This window comes from Balaenoptera musculus, chromosome 10 (genome assembly GCF_009873245.2).
Source record: "Balaenoptera musculus isolate JJ_BM4_2016_0621 chromosome 10, mBalMus1.pri.v3, whole genome shotgun sequence".
Taxonomy (NCBI): Eukaryota; Metazoa; Chordata; class Mammalia; order Artiodactyla; family Balaenopteridae; genus Balaenoptera; species Balaenoptera musculus.
Genome location: NC_045794.1, coordinates 2106079 through 2126365, shown reverse-complemented (window position 1 = coordinate 2126365; position 20287 = coordinate 2106079). Strand labels below are relative to the sequence as shown.

Here is a 20287-nt window from a genome sequence, read left to right as displayed (position 1 = left end):
TTTCCTCATAGAAAGACACCAGCTGGATTTAGAACCTAACATAATCCAGTATAAACTCATCTTAACTTGGTTACATCTGCAAAGACTTGATTTCCAAATAAGGTTACATTCTGGGGTTTCTAGTGGACGTGAATTTTGGGGCGATGCTATTCAACTCATTATAGATAGTAACCAATTTTATAGTTGTGCCTTAACTTACGCAGCCAGTGCCCCATTGTTGGACATTTAGATCGTAACTTTGCACTATTGTGACCATAATGGGGGCAGGGATAATGCATGTAGTAGAACCGAGGTGATTCAGCTGGACACCTTTTGGTACCCCCTTGCCCCATCTTAACTGTGAACGGACATGTGCAGCAGCCCTGGCCTGAGAAAGACATGGTTGCCGAGGGCCTATTAGGAAGGAGTGTTTGGGTTGCCATCAGATAAGCCACTAAGCCTTGCTGGGTGAAAACTGAGGCTGGGTGCCGCTTAGGGTAGTGGAGGAGGGAGAGATGAGACCATTTGTGCTCCTGAGACCAGCGGCAGCTCTGGTTTCTTCCAGTAACCTTCCTCTTCTCTGATCCCCTCAAGAACAGAGGCCCATCAGAATCCTGGAGAAGCTGCTTCCCGTCCCTGTGTGCAGAAGTGACTGCAGGGTAGGGGGTGGACTGCGGCAGCCGTGGAGGTGTGCGTTCAGGTCTCCTTTCGTGGGAGCCCCACTGCCTCACTTTCTCCACTGTATCGCCTCTGCACTTCTGTCACAAATGAGTTGTCTATATATGTATGGGTCTATAATTACTTTTTAAATTATAAAAGTAATTCATATTCATGTTAAAACCTCAATCAGTGCAGAAAAGAAAAATGTGAAAACCCATTTTTCCCCACGAATTCTTGTATCCTTTTTATAAATTTAGAAATGTATGGTACTGGCACAAAAACAGAAGTATAGATCAGTGGAACAGGGTAGAAAGCCCAGAGATAAACCCACGCACATATGGTCACCTTATCTTTGATAAAGGAGGCAAGAATATACAATGGAGAAAAGACAGCCTCTTCAATAAGTGGTGCTGGGAAAACTGGACAGCTACATAGAGAATGAAGTTAGAACACTCCCTAACACGATACACAAAAATAAACTCAAAATGGATTAAAGACCTAAATGTAAGGGCAGACATTATAAAACTCTTAGAGGAAAACATAGGCAGAACACTCTATGACATAAATCACAGCAAGATCCTTTTTGACCTACCTCCTAGAGAAATGGAAATAAAAAGAAGAATAAACAAATGGGACCTAATGAAACTTAAAAGCTTTTGCACAGCAAAGGAAACGATAAAAAAGATGAAAAGACAACCCTCAGAATGGGAGAAAATATTTGCAAACGAAGCAACTGACAAGGAATTAATCTCCAAAATATACAAGCAGCTCATGCAACTCAATATCAAAAAAACAACCTAATCCAAAAATGGGCAGAAGACCTAAATAGACATTTCTCCAAAGAAGATATACAGATTGCCAACAAATACATGAAAGGATGCTCAACATCACTAATCGTTAGAGAAATGCAAATCAAAACCACAATGAGGTATCACCTCACACCGGTCAGAATGGCCATCATCAAAAAATCTACGAACAGTAAATGCTGGAGAGGGTGTGGAGAAAAGGGAACCCTCTTGCACTGTTGGTGGGAATGTAAAGTGATACAGCCACTATGGAGAACAGTATGGAGGTTCCTTAAAAAACTAAAAATAGAACTACCATATGACCCAGCAATCCCACTACTGGGCATATACCCTGAGAAAACCATAATTCAAAAAGAGTTGTGTACCGCAATGTTCATTGCAGCACTATTTACAATAGCCAGGATATGGAAGCAACCTAAGTGTCCATCATCGGATGAATGGATCAAGAAGATGTGGCCCATATATACAATGGAATATTAGTCATAAAAAGAAACGAAATTGAGTTATTTGTAGTGAGGTGGATGGACCTAGAGTCTGTCATACAGAGTGAAGTAAGTCAGAAAGAGAAAAACAAATACCGTATGCTAACATATATATATGGAATCTAAAAAAAAAAAAAAAAAAAGGTTCTGATGACCCTAGGGGCAGGACAGGAATAAAAACACTGACGTAGAGAATGGACTTGAGGACATGGGGAGCGGGAAGGGTAAGCTGGGACGAAGTGAGAGAGTGGCATGGACATATATACACTACCAAATGTAAAATGGATGGCTAGTGGGAAGCAGCTGCATAGCACAGGGAGATCAACTTGGTGCTTTGCAACCACCTAGAGGGGTGGAATAGGGAGGGTGGGAGACACAAGAGGGAGGGGATATGGGGATATAGGTATACATATAGCTAATTCACCTTGTTATACAGCAGGAACTAACACAACATTGTAAAGCAATTATACTCCAATAAAGATGTTAAAAAAAATGTATCTTGTATATCTTGTATCTCTTTTCTTATCACTACTTGCAGACTTAACCTTATTCTTTTTAATAGCTGCACAGTTTTCCCGTAATTATATAGACTATTACCAGAGTCTTGTTATTTCAAAGAAGTCTGCAGTTTATTTTTACTCAGTTTTCCCACTTGTGTGAAAATATGTGTAAGATAAATTCCTAGACATGCAATGACTAACATTTATTGAAAACCTACCAGGAACCAGATATTTTATACTCACTCACTGATTTGATCTTTTTAGCTATCCTTTGAGGAAGATGATATGCCCATTTCATAGATGATACTGAGGCTCTGTGAGATTTATTAATTTGTTGAAAGCTACAATGTTTAAGTAGTGGAGCTGAACCAGCCCAAGCCTTCCCTTCTAGTTGCTACACAACTAAGCCTCAGGAGCACAATAAGCATTACTTCACAGGGGTCTTGTTAGGGTGAAATGTAAATATTTAAGGTCTATGCATTGCATTTTGTTTTGCACATTTTTACACTTACCCTGTAGAAAAGATTTCAGGTTACATTTTTGGTTTCATACTTGAGCAGAGTGTTACTAATATGCTTTAATACAGAGGGCAGCAGTGTTAATTAAGGAGGAAAATATAAAAACTACCATGTCCATGTATCCTGAGCACTGTTGCTTCATGATTTGGAATTATATTTTTAACTTTTGCCATTCCACTTCATTTGGGTAAGTTTGAAAAAAGTGACTTCATTGTTTTAAAAATTAACCTATCTTTTTGAATGTTGACTGTCTCGTATATCTTAGAAAAAAATCTTTGCTTATAGGTGTATGTCACCAGAACTGAATTCTTTTTAGTTTTCTTGACTTTCTTTTCTGAGAAACAGTTGTGCCTTCTCTTGATAGGGAGCCCCAGTATTTTAAGGCTTTCATGCTGTTTTAGAGTTAAGAATACTTCTTTGGTGAACTTGAAGAGCTCTAAAAATTGTAAATTTTTTATGGGAATATGGAAGTAGGAATTGATGGTGGAACTATGTTGTTAATAAACACCAAATTTAAGATACACCAGATTTCTGGTAATGTTCTTATCAGAATTAGATTTTAGGAACTTTTTAAAAAACTTAAATCTGAGCAGACTTGCAGAGATTTAAATGTTGTGCTGGTTTTTTAGGTATTTTTTAAAGCTCAAAATATAGGATAAAAAAATATATATATATAGGATAAAACAACTCATTTTAGGTAGTTGATAAGTCTCTTGCTATAATATTAACTTGACAAGAGATTTTTCAGTATTGAGAACAGATACATACACATAGGCACGATATTTTCTGCATGATTGCTATGTTTGTGTGTGTGTGTATGAATTAAAAAATTTTCTTAGAAGATGAGGGGTATTAGTCTGTTCTTGTTGAGCTTATGCTGTTTTCTTGGAATTAAGATTTGGGTACAGAATTCCCTATTCTTATTCATGCAAGAAGAACAATTTATTTATTTTTTAAAATATTTATTATTTATTTATTTATTTTATTTTTACGGCTGCTTCTGGTCTTAGTTGTGGCACGCAGGATCTTTGTTGAGGCATGCGGGATCTTTCATTGCAGCTCGGGGGCTCTGCATTGCTGTGCGCAGCCTTCTCTCTAGTTGTGTGTGGGTTTTCTCTCTCTAGTTGCAGCATGCGGGCTCCAGAGCGCGTGGGCTCTGTAGTTTGCGACACGTGGGCTCTCTAGTTGAGGCGGGCAAGCTCAGTAGTTGTGGCAGGTGGGATTAGTTGCCCTGTGGCATGTGGGATCTTAGTTCGCCGACCAGGGATCGAACCTGCGTCCCTTGCATTGAAAGGTGGATTCTTTACCACTGGACCACCAGGGAAGTCCCAAGAATTTATTTTTTAAAAATTGAAATCTTGACTATTCAGTAAGTTTCTTTATGATTTTCAGGACATGATACTAGAGGACAAAACTACATAGCAATAAATATAGAGAAGGAGGTTGTCAGTTTATGGAATTTGGTTAAAATTTAAAAATAAAGTTTATTAACATGAAGGAAATGTTCAAAAGGCTTTCATTATATTTGTCTTAATTGCATTTAGTTTCAGGTCCTATAAACTAATTTCAAGATTACTACCACCTTCTGAATGTATAAGAACTATCTTAATGAATTTTACTAGTATTTAGGTTAACTTGTGGAGTCAGCAAACACTTTTGCATACTTGATTTGTATTAGGCACTGTACTAGGTTTTGGAGATAAGGCATTCCTTTGCCTTTAAGGAAGTAGTTAATTAAAACATAGTAAGTATATTATTTTAAAAGCCCCTGATTCCATAAGTGGGGCACCTAAATTAGACTGAGGGATTTAATGGTTTGTGTAGGATTGTGACTATTATACTTAGTTTGGAAGAATGAGTAGTAAGTAGTTAGCCAGTTGATGGGGAAGAAGAAGGTCATGGAAGCAAGAGAGAGCATGGTATTTCAGGAAATTGCAGGTACTTGACCTTGGTTGGCACATGGAAAAGGAGAGTGGTTAAGAAGTAACCTGTCTAGAGAGGTAGGCAGGGCCCAAATCAAGAAAATTTTTATATGCAGTGCCAAGGAATTTGGATTCTCATTTTGGGATGCCATCAAAGGAAGTATGTAGATGTGTGCAATTATGTCATATTTAAATTTTAGAGCAGTGGGTGTTAAACTTTTTTTTGGTCCAGCATCCCTGTACACTCTTATAAATTATGAAGGTCTAAATAGCTTTTGTTTATGTAGGCTATACTGTTTACCATATTAGAAAGTAAAACTGAGAAATTTTTAGAACGTAAGAGTACACAAGTACACATTCCATTAGCTGTCATTGGGATAATCCCACATGTCATGTAGCCTTTGGAAAACACTGCTATATATTTGTGAGAATGTACAGTGAAAAAGCAAATAATGTCATAATATTATGAAAATAGTTTTGCTCTCTTGGACCTCCTGAAGGGTTCTGTTCGGACCCCTCTGTGTCACTTTGTGGGACTTGGGGGTAACAGGGATTCTGACTTACTTGGATAATTGTTGTATTAGAAGATCATTCTGGCAATGGTGTTGAGAATTGTTTAGAACCTATAAAAAGAAACACATTTTAAATTGTGATCCAGTATGCACATGTGTATTCATATGCACACTTGAAACAAAAGTTTCAGGAAACAGTGCTGTGTTAGTTACCTCTTGTTGTATAAAGAGTTATCTCAAAGCTTATTGGATTAAAAAAACAGACATTAACTCACAGTTTTTATGAAGAGCGTAGCTGGGTGGTCTGGCTTAAAGTATTTCATGAGGTTGCAGTCAAAATATCAGCTGAGTCTGCAGTTCTGAAGGCTTGGCTGGGGTGGCAGGATCCCTTTCCAAGCCGTCTCACATGGCTGTTGGCAGGAGGCCTCAGTTCCTCATTGCATGCATGGTGCTCTCTGTAGGGTAGCTCGAGTACCTTTACAGCATGGTAGCTAACTCCCCCACGACGAGGGATCCAAGAGAGTGACCAAGACAGAAGCACCAGTGTCTTTATGAGTTAGTCATGGCAGTGATACATCATCAGAAGCAAATCCTTTAGGTCTAGTACACATTCAAAGGGAGAGGAATTTTGCTTCCCCTCTTGAAGGGAGGAGTATCAAATAATTTATTCAGGTACCTTAAAACTACCACAAATACTTGTCGGGAGAGTGAGTCCTCCATGGGTCTCTTCTTTCCTGCATGCCCTGAACGCGAGGGCCTGACTGCTCTTAACCTGGGCCGTTTCTCAGGATTGTGTTTGCAGCGAGCCCCCTTGAGGATGAGGTAACGTCTCCCATTGGGGGAGACCAGGCTTACTTACTGCTTACTGTAAAAGTGGTGGATTCCCTAAACTCAGCGTTCCTCTGCAAATCCACTGCATGTGTAGCATCTGTCTGGGCCCCCTTGTGTCACCTTGTGGGACTTGGGGGTAACAGGATGCTCATACTGCTGGCTGTGCTGTGAGTAATAAAGTTCTTTGTCTCTGACTCAGGAGACTCATGTGTTCTGTCTGATAAGTAGAAGGAGAAGGTTTGAAGTAACCACAACAGATACTAGATAGGGAGCTAACAAAATATTGGATAGGAAGCAAACTAAGGGACTCGTAGGACTCTGGGGCCAACACTATGGGCTCAAACTGAACAGCTGCATGATTTTTTCCAGCAGCAAGTCGGGACTCCAGGTAGGTAATCGGTGAAGGTGTTTCTTTTGGATTAATCAAGGGCAGGGGAGTTTGGAATGTGAAATTATTTTCTTTAAACTTTTGTGGTATAATTTATGTACAATAAACTGAACATATTTAAAGTCTGTAGTTTGATGAGTTTTGACCTGTATACGCCTGGGAAGCCTCACCCCAGTCAAGATAGTGAACATTTTCATCACTCCAAAAATTTCCTCCTACCCCTTCATGATCCATGCATCCCTCAGCCCCAGCCCCAGGCACATACTGATGTACTTTCTGTCATAATGGAGTCCTTCTAGAATTTTATATAAATGGAATCATATGGCTTAACTTTTTTTTTTTGGTCAGAATTCTTTTTTGTTAGCTGTTTAAAGTGCAAGAATTATTATCTGGTGGTGGTGGATCTGGCAGATTTTTAAAAGAAATTAAACATTTTTAAACCCAGTCTTTCCTGAAGCTCATATTAGAAAGCCAGAATGAGGGCTTTAGACAGAGCTGGTGAATTCTCTTCTCTTGTTGTAGAAATGAATATAGTTCTGATAGCAACAAAAGACTCCACATGCAAATGCCATTTTGGGTCTGAAAGTGGCTTGAACATTAGAGTGCACCCGCTAATGTTGAAAACTTGATGTGGATTTTTGTTGCTAGATCTTAGCCTATTTAATAGTGTGGCTTAGTTACTTGACTACAGGGAAATAGAGTTTTGCACAAAAGCACAGTTGGGAATTTTTTTCTTGACTGTGGCACTTTAAAGTTCTGATGGCATGATTCCTGAGACTCTGAATTATTCTTCTTTATTTTGTTAGTTTTCCTTATTTTGTTCTTTTTGCCCACCATCTTTTAAAAAAGACTTTCTCCTTAATAGAAAGATAAATGTGATTATTTAAGCATTACACCATGGAAAACCTAAGGTGTGCCTTAAAGTTTAGGTTTAGAGTCCTAGATTAGCAGGATACCCTGCCTTAAAACTGGAGGCCTTTAATATCCTACGGACAATTGAGGTGTTAACATCAGCAGATGATGGTGGATAAGCATAGTAGTTAAGGGTTTCCAGGGCTCTGGAATTAGGGCACCTACCACTTAATAGCTAAGTCACTTAACACCTATAGGCCTCACTTTCTTCGTCTGTAAAGTGGAGATAACGACAATGCCTGTGTTGTAGGGGGCTTATAAATATCAGATTAAATCTTATAAAATTCTTAGCACAGTGCCTGACATATGGTAAACACTGTATGTTAGCTTCTGTTATCATTCAAGGGATTCTGGGTAATAAATAGCTCTCTTATTTTAAGCAATATTCAGATTACTTAACAAAAAGAAAAACCTTTGCATCCCTCTTTGGTCTTGAAATAGAATTCACTTGAACAGTAGTATGTCACCTACCTTACAGTCCAGATTAATCATGAAAAGGAATGTTTACTTTCTGAGCTAGGTTAGTCCTGGGAAGGAATTTCCTAACATTACTAGCAGAATATTGCAATATCTGAACTTGGTGTACTATTGCTATTTCTGAGACAGAAGGCTCAGACTCTGTGTTTTTGCTGTCCTGCTTGTTGTTACCTTAGGTCTATCTTTACTGGATCTCTAGAGACGAGACTGCCAGTATATTCATATTTCTGAAGATCTTTAACTTGTTTGAGTTTGGTTCAAATATTTAGACCCTTTAAAATCTTTTGACCATGTGATTTACTTGGATTGCATTCTCAATTGCATATTAAAATATTATTTAATATGTTGAAATCTGTTTCTTGACCTAAGCCAATTCTTTGGTAGAATGATATTAGGAAATCATAGAGATCTAGTTTAGATCTGTATTGATTTAGGTTTGAGAGGAGTGTAGAAAGTAGATAGCTATGATATGTGTTTTTAAAATTTGTCTTAATTACTGTACTTGTAGAATATGAACATATTTTCCTATTAAAAAATTCAAGCATTTGACTATTGTGAGTCTAAAGCTTTACAAGTGAAGCTAAAGCCTCCACAAACATTTCCCCCCAACCTTAGAAGGCAAATTACCTTCCCCTCTAACCACTGCTGTTTCAAATTGGGCATTTCTCATGTAGGAATTCTTTATGTATTTTGTATACAAATCTTTATACATACGTTAGATATTTTTTCACCAAGGGTTTGGTTTTTCTTTTAATTTTTGGTGTATTTTGTCATTTTGACATAATTGAATATTAGTCATTTTTCTTTGTTTTTTTGCCTTTTGTTTCTTATTTAAGAAGCCCTACCTTAACTCAAGTTCACAAGGATATTCACCTAAGTTTTCTTCTAGTACTTTTAAAAAAAATTATTTATGATTTTTGGCTGCGTTGGGTCGTCTTTGCTGCGTGCGGGCTTTTTCTAGTTGTGGCGAGCGGGGGCTACTCTTTGTTGCGGTGCGCGGGCTTCTCATTGCAGTGGTTTCTCTTGTTGCGGAGCACGGGCTCTAGGCACACGGGCTCAGTAGTTGTGGCTTGCGGGCTCTAGACCACAGGCTCAATAGTTGTGGCGCACGGGCTTAGTTGCTCCGCAGCATGTGGGATCTTCCTGGACCAGGGATCGAACCTGTGTCCCCTGCATTGACAGGCCGATTCTTAACCACTGTGCCACCAGGGAAGTCCCTCTTCTAGTACTTTTAATAGTTTTAAAATTTGTATCTTTAATGGGTATATAGAATTTATTTCTGGGTACTGTGTGAAGTAGGGATGTAACTTATTTTTTTCCAAGAGCACCAGTTGTTCAAACTCCATTTATAGAATGATTTGTCCTTTCCTCACTGTTTTGAAATGTTACTTTTAGCATATACTAAATTCACATATATAATTTAGAGCCCATTCTTGGCCATTTCTGTACAGTTTTAATCACTATAGCTTTAAAAGGCTCTGAGTCCTTATAAGAAATCCTAGGGGTCAGATGTGGTTTTGGAGTCCAGGTTTTTTCCCCATAATGCCCAGTGGCGTTACGCAGTATCCTGTAATCATACACATTGTTTTCCCAGTGACGTGTACGAATAATCACACTAGGTGAGATACGTATAAACAATAAGTGACCTCATATCAAATCATGCCAGGTTTTGCCACTAAATGAGTTAAAAAGAAAAAAAACCTTATTTTCAGAGTTTTAAAACATTTTTGCATTGCAAATAAAGGATCATGAACCTATAATGTGTCTTGCTATTTAGGGGACATCTTCCTTTGTTCCTCTATTTCAGATTGTTTTGGTTATTGTTGTACCTTTGCTCCTCCATTTGAATTTTGGAGTCAGCTTGTTGGGTTATGTGAGGGATCCTGTAGAGATTTTCATTGGCATGTGGAGTAGTTGGGGAAGAACTGACACCTTTACAATGTTTGTCTTCTCATCCGTGAACATGGATAACTTTCCTTTTGTTCAGGGGTGTTTTGTAGTTTTTCCAAAAATTCTCGCACATTTTTGTTATATTTATATAGCAAAGTGTCTTTATGGTTTTGTTGCTATTGTGAATGGGATTTTTTTTTAATTGCATTTTCTAGTTGTTATTACTAGTGTACAGAAAAGTACTGATATGTATATATTGATCTGTGCCTAAGCAGTTTGTTGAGTTCTGTTATTGGTTCTAGTACTTGTCAGCTGATGATCTTGGATTTTCCAGTTAGAAAAATCATATATTCAAACACTGAGTTTTATCTTTTTCTTGCCAATCTTTATACCTCTTATCTCTTTTTCTTTTCCCTTTGCTTGGTATGGTTTCAGTATTCAGTTTTGAGACATGTTGAGTGTTTTTACAATGATGTTTACTGAGAAATAAGTTATGCTGTAGACAGGGACAGGAGCAAATAGATGATCGAAGGGGAGGTCTTGCTCAAGGGGGGCAATGAAGAGTGTCTGAGAGGGGAAGTGTTTCTTATTGGAGGAGTTAATGTGTGATCTTTTCATTACAGATATGGTGTAAGCTATTTCTTCAAGATTGGACAGCTGAGGACCTGGTATTTCTGATTAGCCTTCAGCAGACTTATAGCCATAGAGAAACCTCAGAGAGTTCCGTATCTTGTTTTCTGCTTTACACCTTTCCTGGCACCTGAATTCATCTTGCAACCATGTATGGAAGTGCTCGCTCAGTTGGGAAGGTGGAACCAAGCAACCAGAGCCCTGGGCGATCACCTCGGCTTCCACGTTCCCCTCGCTTGGGTCATCGTCGAACCAATAGTACAGGAGGGAGTTCTGGAAGCAGTGTCGGAGGTGGCAGTGGGAAAACCCTTTCAATGGAGAATATCCAGTCCTTAAATGCTGCCTATGCCACTTCTGGCCCTATGTACCTAAGTGACCATGAAAATGTGGGTTCAGAAACACCTAAAAGCACCATGACACTTGGCCGTTCTGGAGGACGTCTGCCTTATGGTGTGAGGATGACTGCTATGGGCAGTAGCCCCAATATAGCTAGCAGTGGGGTTGCTAGCGACACCATAGCATTTGGAGAGCATCACCTGCCGCCTGTGAGCATGGCATCCACCGTTCCTCACTCTCTTCGTCAAGCAAGAGATAACACAATCATGGATCTGCAGACACAGCTGAAGGAAGTATTAAGGGAAAATGATCTCTTGCGAAAGGATGTGGAAGTAAAGGAGAGCAAATTAAGTTCTTCAATGAATAGCATCAAGACCTTCTGGAGCCCAGAGCTGAAGAAAGAACGAGCCCTGAGAAAAGATGAAGCTTCCAAAATCACTGTTTGGAAGGAACAGTATAGAGTTGTGCAGGAGGAAAACCAGGTTAGTTATATATATATGTTTGCCTTTCTGTATTCTGTATGTATGAAACAATTCATGTACATAAATGAAATGAGCCATTCTTTCTCTTTTCTTTCTTAGGCTTTTCCCTTCTTGGTTCATTTATTTTCCTTCTTCCTGTTTTTCTTAGTATTTTGTGCTCTCCATTTCTTCGCCTTTTCCAGATTGGTCCTGTGCTTTAATTTGTTTCTGGCTACCATGACTGCTTGCTCACAATTCTTGCTTGTTTCTTTTCCCTAGCTTCTCTTTCTCTTCCTCTCTTTTCTTTCAGCATATATTATCTTTTTTCACTTCTTATGAGAATGTAATTTTGCCACATGCTCTAAGATCCATTATCAAAATTATTCAGGCTATGTAACTTAAGTGTGGGGTATAGCATTAAGATTTACCATAGTAAATGTTAAAAAAGTCAATCTTAAAAAAAAACCTATCACAAGGCAAATCAGTATGTTGACAGTACAGAACGGAAATTAATTTTAAAAAGTTAACATTGATGATGTACATATTTATTAAGTACCAACAATGAGTAGCAGTTCTTTCTCTTGACATTTAGGAAGGTTTAACTTCAGGTCCTTTTTAGAAAAAATTCTTTAATTCTTCACATTTGAGGATTTAAGGTGGAAGAAAGGCAACTTGCTGTGATTGGTTATATATAAAATATAAATTAGATTTTGGTAGAAGTTGAATGTTAAATTGAGGTTATTGAATTTATCATTGAATTAGCTAGCCTTCAGTGTACCTTTTTGATGATGCTGAAAATATGCCTATCACCAAGACGGTTTTAATTATCCAGCAACCTGGAAATTTCCAGTCCATTTTAACGAGGAAAAAAAATTATTGGCTTACTTCTTTATTTTCAAATAATTCAGGCAGCTAATTATGCCTGTACTTTAAAAGCTGTGTGGATAAAAAGCAGTGACAATAACCTTTCTAATTATCAAGCTACATTCAAAGGCAAATATTTGAATCTTCTGAAAAGACTATGGTGGGAACTCAGCACTTTAGTCCAGTGGAAGTGAAACAGTCCACAGGGCTCTGATGCCAAAAAAACCATATGCGCTGAAGGAGGGTGAACAATGCCTTATCGAGATTCCACCCCCTGCCCTAATTACACACCAGTGCTGGCAGGAGTGTATTCTTCCTGCACCCACTATAATTACCACACAATCCTAAAATTGTATAACTTTGGTCCAAAAAATGAAGGGTGCAATTTTAAAGTAAAGTGAGACACTGCAATGAGATACAGAGAACTGAAAATGCTAATTAATAGATTATAGTGAGCCGGCAGTGGGCCCTAATTAAACTCTGCATTCATTACACCCTCCATAGCCCTCAGAGGTTGGACATTTTCCATTTTACAAAGAAGATTGGTTTAATAGGATTTACAGTAATTAAACAAATTTCCCCATTTCAGTTTGAGATTGGGGATTTAGACACATTCTAAATGTTTGATCTGATTGGACCACAGAGATCTTGGTCTAGAGTCCTATCACATGAAAAAACACATTTGCTTAGAATTGCCTAATGTGTATGGTTCATTATTAGGAAGTCCTTTTAGAAGATTGTTTCAAAAATAAATATCCAGCTGTTTTTATGTTTTGTACTCCTTTTGTTACTGAACTTTCAAGTACTGGTGGTTGGAGAAATGGAACAATATATGTTTTAACAGGAAAAGCCTTTTCTTTTTCTTTTTTTAAATTGAGAATGAGGAAGGCTTTTGGTGTGTTTACTTGATGAAGAATAAAAGTCCAGCTGTGAGCTTGGTTGAATTGCAAAGCTAAGGCTTTGGATGATTTATATTTTTTAATTTTATTCTAACCAGCATCTAATAAAGATACTGTCATACTTCTTTTTGGTTATTATGCCTTGTAATATTCCTGTATGTTTAGTTGGAAGCTTATTTTTAAAATAATTATTTTAAACCACTTCCATTGGAATTTTGTGTGATCACAGTACATTTAAAAAAATATTATAGTATGGCAAGTGAGTTTAATGTTTGTTTTTTTTTTTTGAGGCAGCGGGTGACATTTTTGGCAAATTTTTTAAATTAATTAATTAATTAATTTTTGGCTGTGTTGGGTCTTCATTTCTGTGCGAGGGCTTTCTCTAGTTGCGGCGAGTGGGGGCCACTCTTCATCGCAGCACGCAGGCCTTTCACTGTCGCGGCCTCTCTTGTTGCGGGGCACAGGCTCCAGACGCGCAGGCTCAGTAGTTGTGGCTCACGGGCCTAGTTGCTCCGCGGCATGTGGGATCTTCCCAGACCAGGGCTCGAACCCGTGTCCCCTGCATTGGCAGGCGGATTCTAAACCACTGCGCCAACAGGGAAGCCCGAGTTTAATGTTTTGCTTTTTGTATTTTTTTGCTCTTGGAGTTTGATTTTTTTCAGGATTCTGATTTTTTGATTTTGATTTTATTTATTTAAGGATCAAGAGAATTTGAAGTTTAGAAATTAAAAAAGAGACTTGCTCTCTGTAAATCTTTGTTTTGTCATTTGTTCTCACTGTTTGGACACTCATGACTATTAACATTTTAATAATTTTAGGTTGTACCTTGATTTGTCGCATGGTGAAAGCCATTATTATTTGAATTTAAATAAGCTTTTTCATGAGGTTGCTAATTGTTTCACTGTCATTTAGCGTCTGATTTCAAAATCTGGGATCTCTGTCTTGGACTATTTGTTTAACTTTTCTTTTTGATAATCCCGTTTTAACACAGAGATGAATTATGAATGATTATTCAGAGTACTGTGGATAAATCGGTATTCTAGTCTCTTTTCCAGATAGATTTGATCTTTTCTGGTATTCCAGAAATGGCATGTGTTAGAGGCACTGTGGGGAATGTCCTGAGAAAACTAAGTCAAATGTAAGATAGATATGCTCCTTTTGGGGAGTTAACAGTTATTTTGAGAAGCAAAATTTGTTCGTGTGCAGCTTATAGAAATATAAGCTACCCATCCATTGGATTTTGTCATGTGCGAAGGTATATAAATGCGTGTGGGAAATTGCCTTCTTGTAGAGCTGGTAAATTTGCTTACCTGGGATGTAGTGGAGTATTATGGAAAATGATCCAGTGAATCTAATAAAAACTGTTGTACAAATACCTGACAGGGCTTATTTGTGAGGAAATAAGAGAAGTTACCAGAGGATTGCAGTCTCTCTTTCCCCTCTATTACATTTTGCAGTGTGGTCTAATGTGTGATTTCATCTCAGTGATAGAATTGGTTTTATGGGTTTGCTAATTTACAGAATCTATGAAGATGGCAGCTTAGATATGAGTTGGGAAACCCTTTTTTTATTCTTTCGTGCAAAAGAAACCAGAAAATGAACTTGGTTTTTTTAGTTACACTAATATTGATCAAGGGAGGTCATAGTTCCATTTTAGTTTTTAAAATCATGCTGTCCCTGGAACTTGCTATCATGTTACCACTGCTCTATTTGCCTGGAAGAGTATTGGAGGGGCCTGGAAACCATGCTTTATAACAAGTGGTTGTGGGAACTCTAAAGGAGAGACGTGTGGCATTTTAGTTATATTCTGTGTTTCGACGGGCAGCCATGAAGAAGGAAGTCTTTCCCCTTTCTTTCTTCTTTGGTATTTTTTTGGGAAAGCTAGTACTGGAAAAATGAGTACAGATACGAAGGTTTTAGGTTCTGGCTCCATGGAGGAATGTATTTTCTAACAAAGCTATATCCGTTTGGTGCAAGAGTCAGTTTCACAGTCCAGTGCTTGACCGTCACTGGAATTGGTTCCTGGGAGGCCAGATGCCTCTGACAGCTATGTGGGTGCTCCTGGTCTTTCAGCTCCGCAGGGTGCCTGCAGTGACTTCTCCGGCAGCCATTTAGAGAGTTCCCCCTCCTCCCACCCTCTTTTGCTGCTCCCAGCCTAGCTTCCTCCCTCTCTCCCTTTATGACAACTTTATGGAGGTATAATTTAATTCATCCTTTAAAAGTGTGTAACTTTTTTCTTTCTTAATCTGACTTATTCAAAGAAGAATTTGAAGATAGTAACAGGAAGTTGCCCTACGGTGTTCTCTAACAAGGGAATGAATGACATAACCAAAAAAATTGTTTAGGAGCAGCTTTTATTGCTCGTCTGCAGAGCAGATTGAAGGAAGGCAGGCAGGGAAAGCGAATGAGTTCGTTGCAGGAGGCCTGGATTTATTTGGGTAATAGGAATGGGGAAGGAGGTGCACATCCACGAAGTATTTTCAAAGAGATATTGGGATATAGACTGTGATAGCAAGAGAGAAGACTGCGATGAACTGTGGTATTGAGACTGAGGAAATGTTTTTGCCATTGATGATACATGGTTAGAGATTAGAAAGTAGAACTAGATTAAGGGTGAGAAGTGGTGAATTTAGTTTTCATTATTTGAGGAGAAGTTTTTCGTAAGCATTTGGAAATAAGAGACTAGTGACTGTGACCTCAGGTACAGGCACAGGGATGTCGTTATATGTTTGCTTGTTAATGCTGGAAATTTTACTGGTCTAGTTAGTTCAGTCCCACAAGCTGAATGTCCCTACTTGTGGGAGTTAGGAGTGGAGAGGAAGAGAAAAGCCATTAAACGGCACATGTTTTATGTATGGTTTATCACCCGCTGTGTCTGTGTCTTGGTCTTCTGTCTTTCTTGTGGTATTTCTCTTTGATGGTAGATAACTTGAGTGACTCTCTCGATTACTGAAAGTCACTCTTCATTTAGAAAGGTGAATGTTTATATTCCTGTCATGAACAAACTTTTGCTAATAGACGTCCTTTATTTTGTTTTAGTTAACAAGTTCATTGAAATTAGGTACCTCTGCATGATGAATTTGGAGTAAATTTGTCAAAAAGAGAAGTACTGTGGAAATGTGCTTTCAGCAAGAAAATGATTATCTTCATATTGAAAATGTTCTGTTCTTCCCTAAGGACAAGATTAGAAATCTTTCATGAACTGTTTTTTCTCACTTTCTGTGCTGCCATGTGCATCTCCAAAAACATTTATTTTTCCTTCTGGAGTTGGAAAGCTAGTCTTTAACATAGATGTGTTCCTTTTATTTTTCCATATTATCAGCAGTAATGCTTACTGAAACTACCTCCCTTTCTGTTTGTTCTGGCAGTCTTTCCTACCTAATAGGCTCATGGTAAGTTCTGTTGCATTTTGACAATTGGTAGAGAATACTTGGTTGAAATGACACCTGTCCAGCTTAATTTCATCTGTGGACCTTGTAGGTTGAGAAGGTGAGAAACAATTCAGCCTTGATGTGCATACTATACCATCCCTAGCTGTGGCTAGTGGCTCATTTACTTCCAGAGCATGTGATATGCAGGACCTGTTTTGCTTTGAAACCACCCTTGGAACTGTTCTGATTTTGGATGAGCCCTCAGGCACTCGGGTATGGTCCCCTTTAGCATCAGTTCTCAAACTGGCCTCAGGATGCGGTACACTTGTACAAATTATTGAGGAACCTCAAGTAGCTTTTGTTTATGTAGGTGTTTATCTATCAATATTTGCCATATTGGAGACTAAAATAGAAATTCAAAAAATATTTACTGATATATTTAAAAATAATGAACACATTAAATGTTAACATAAATAACATTTTTAATGAAAAATAGTTTTGCAAGTCTAATGTCTGGCTTAATAGATGATAGCTAACTGTCATATCTGCTTCTGCTTTCAGTGGTCTGTTGCAATTTGTTGTTTGGGTTGAAGTATATGAAGAAACTCAGGCTTCATATAAATAAGTAGTTGGAAAAAGCAGGAGTATTTTATTTTATTTTTTATTTATTTATTTATAATATTTATTTATTTATTTTTGGCTGCATTGGGTCTTCGTTGCTGCATGCGGGCTTTTCTCTAGTGGCGGCGAGTGGGGGCTACTCTTCGTTGTGGTGTGCGGGCTTCTCGTTGCGGTGGCTTCTCTTGTTGTGGAGCATGGGCTCTAGGCCCGTGGGCTTCAGTAGTTGTGGCTCACAGGCTCCAGAGCGCCGGCTCAGTAGTTGTGACGCACGGGCTTAGTTGCTCTGCGGCATGTGGGATCTTTCCGGGCCAGGGCTCGAACCTGTATCCCCTTCCTTGGCAGTCGGATTCGTAACCACTGCGCCACCAGAAAAGTCCCAGCAGGAGTATTTTATTTTATTTATTTATTTATGGCTCTGTTGGGTCTTCGTTTCTGTGCGAGGGCCTTCTCTAGTTGCAGCAGGCGGGGGCCACTCTTCACCGCAGTGCGCGGGTCTCTCACCGTCGCGGCCTCTCCTGTTGTGGAGCACAGGCTCCAGACGCGCAGGCTCAGCAGTTGTGGCTCACGGGCCTAGTTGCTCCGCGGCATGTGGGATCTTCCCAGACCAGGGCTCGAACCCGTGTCCCCTGCATTGGCAGGCAGACTCTCAACCACTGCGCCACCAGGGAAGCCCCCCAGCAGGAGTATTTTAAAAGCCTTTTCAGATAATTGTGGATATATATATATATTTTAAAATTTCTTTTTGGCTGCACTGAGTCTTCGTTGCTGCACGCGGGCTTTCTCTAGTTGTGGCGAGCAGGGGCTACTCTTCGTTGCATTGCGTGGGCTTCTGTTGCGGTGGCTTCTCTTGTTGTAGAGCACGGGCTCTAGGCACGCGGGCTTCAGTAGTTGTGGCACGTGGGCTTCAGTAGTTGTGGCTCGCAGGCTCTAGAGTGCAGGCTCAGTAGTTGTGCACAGGCTTAGTTGCTTTGTGGCATGTGGGATCTTCCCGGACCAGGACACGAACCCCTGTCCCCTGCACTGGCAGATGGATTCTTAACCACTGTGCCACCAGGGGAGCCCGTGGATATGTTTTGAAACCACATCAAAATTTGACAAGTGGTAGTTTTTTTTTTTAACGCTTTATTGAGGTATGATTTACATGCCATAAAATTCATCCATTTTAAGTGTACAATTCAATTAATTTTTTTAGTAAATTTACTGCGAGGTGTGCGATCAAAACCATAATGTAATTTTAGAACATTTTCATCAGTGAGTGGTAGTTTCTTACAGTTAGTGCAGTGTGGAATCTGAAATCCTATCAGTGACCTTTCCATACTTTGTTACATTAAAATAAATTGGTCTTTCTTGCACTTTGAACAGATCTTTTACATGTAGAGGATATACATGAATAATACATATGCCTTCTCCTGCTTTTGTAACACTGTGTATTGGTCATTTGGAAAATATTGGTTCATTGAGTTATGTAGGTCTTCCAAATGTTGACACATTTCATTAGACAGATTTTAAAAATTCATTCATTAATAACACTTCCTATTTCATCAGAAATGTCTTCAAGTATTGGTAAGCTCACCAGACAGGAGATACAAGTTTTCCAAAATTCTGAGTTTTCCTTGAAACTCGGATTCTATCATTGGCAAGAAGTATTGCCAGTTATTGTCTTTGAGTTGACAGGTCAGTTTAAATTTTGAGAAAAATTTATCTGTATACCTGAGTCTGAATAATCATTGGTTGTGAGTTCAGTCTTTTAAATTAAAATGGTGCTTGTTGAGACAGCCATTGTATTTCAGTGTGCAGCAGAAGTGCTTTATGCCTCTGAGAAAGAGAGACCTGAATGATGTGGCTCTTTGGGGTGAAATGTTCCAGGCAGAAGGGACTACAAGTCTAAAGGCCTTACTGGGGTCTTCTGACTCTGGTAAGAGGTTGCCACTAAGGGTCTTGATTAGTTTATTCTTTAGCTATAATACCCCTCTTCTCTTATCTGTTGTGTTGTAATAAAACGTTGTGGTCTTTGACATCAGCAAGGCTTCTGCTTCTTCGCCATGGTTTAGGAAATTGTACTATTTCTTCAGTAATAGTAAATAATGGGGAAAGACTGGATAAAACCTAATACCCAAATTCAGCCCAGACAGTATTAAATAATGGAAAGCTTTGCTGTTTTAGAAAGCTGGAAAAGTGCTTCTTCAAAGTTTTGGAATGAATTTATCCATGTGCATTGAATGAAACTTCCTGCTTTGAGATCTATCCTTAATTGTTTTGGTTGTGCGTTCTCAGATATAAACTGTGGTTAGAGATGCCACCCTTTTTCTGACAAGCTTATGAAAGTGTTCGTCTGTTTTTAAATACTAGTTTTAATGTTTAATATTTAATATTGTTGATTTAACAAATATTGAGCACCCCCTTTGTATCATTGTATTTTTCTGCTGAACTGCTCTTAAACTAGAAATAAAGCTGTAAGCAATGTGAAAACTATTAAGGTGGTAAATTGTTTTCTTGAATTTTTGGACTCCTGAATTAACATTAACATTAAAGTGTCTTAGTGATTTAGAGGATCTATGTAAAGAATACTTACATTTTCTCCTGGATTGTTCTTTTCACACTGTATCTTATTTTGTAGGGTAAAATGAATAGGAGGATAATAGACTTCTAGAAATACATAGTACCCCTTAGTAGAAACATTAGTGAAAGGAATAGCAACAAATTGAAAAAGGTCAAAAGATCCAATGTTTTCTTCTTGTTGCTGTTTGTTGATAGCATATATTTTTCTGTCATTAGAGAGGTGCCTTGGGTGGGCTATCTTAGCCAGTAGTTACAGTTGGCTAACCAGTAAATATTCTCCTTATTGAATGTTTTGCAGTAAGGATTTTTCTTTGTCTCATCAGTTACCCAGTTTTTACTGTGAAGAAACTAAAAAAAGGAAAAGGATATATTGATCAATTTTTGGTTGTAATTGTGATTTTTAAATTTGTTCACTCTCTGGGAGCCATTTAATATCCATAACCTTAAATAAAGGAGGTCTTAAATTCTTCAAGAACTATTGCATACTTTAAAAATTGACTTGTGAGCAGTGCTTGAACATTATAATTTGTTGCCCTGAAAATGAGAGCAAATCATCAAGAATTCCTTGACAGTGGGAATCTGTATTACTATTGCTTAACTATTAGAAAGCATTGTAAAATTCTGAAAGAGAGCGAGCTCAATTTTAAAGACTAAGAATATTGGCAGGCA

General features: G+C 38.5%; 1 protein-coding gene across 1 annotated transcript; it reads left to right on the top strand.

Moving 5' to 3' along the window:
* The first annotated feature begins 519 nt into the window (after window positions 1–519).
* Window positions 520–12787, top strand: LOC118901980 (ELKS/Rab6-interacting/CAST family member 1-like). The gene is made up of 4 exons (XM_036865818.1): window positions 520–533; window positions 4859–4864; window positions 10501–11325; window positions 12758–12787. The coding sequence occupies exons 3-4, from the start codon at window positions 10657–10659 to the stop codon at window positions 12785–12787; spliced, it is 699 nt and encodes a 232-aa protein (XP_036721713.1). The 5' UTR covers window positions 520–533; window positions 4859–4864; window positions 10501–10656.
* Window positions 12788–20287: the final 7500 nt, after the last annotated feature.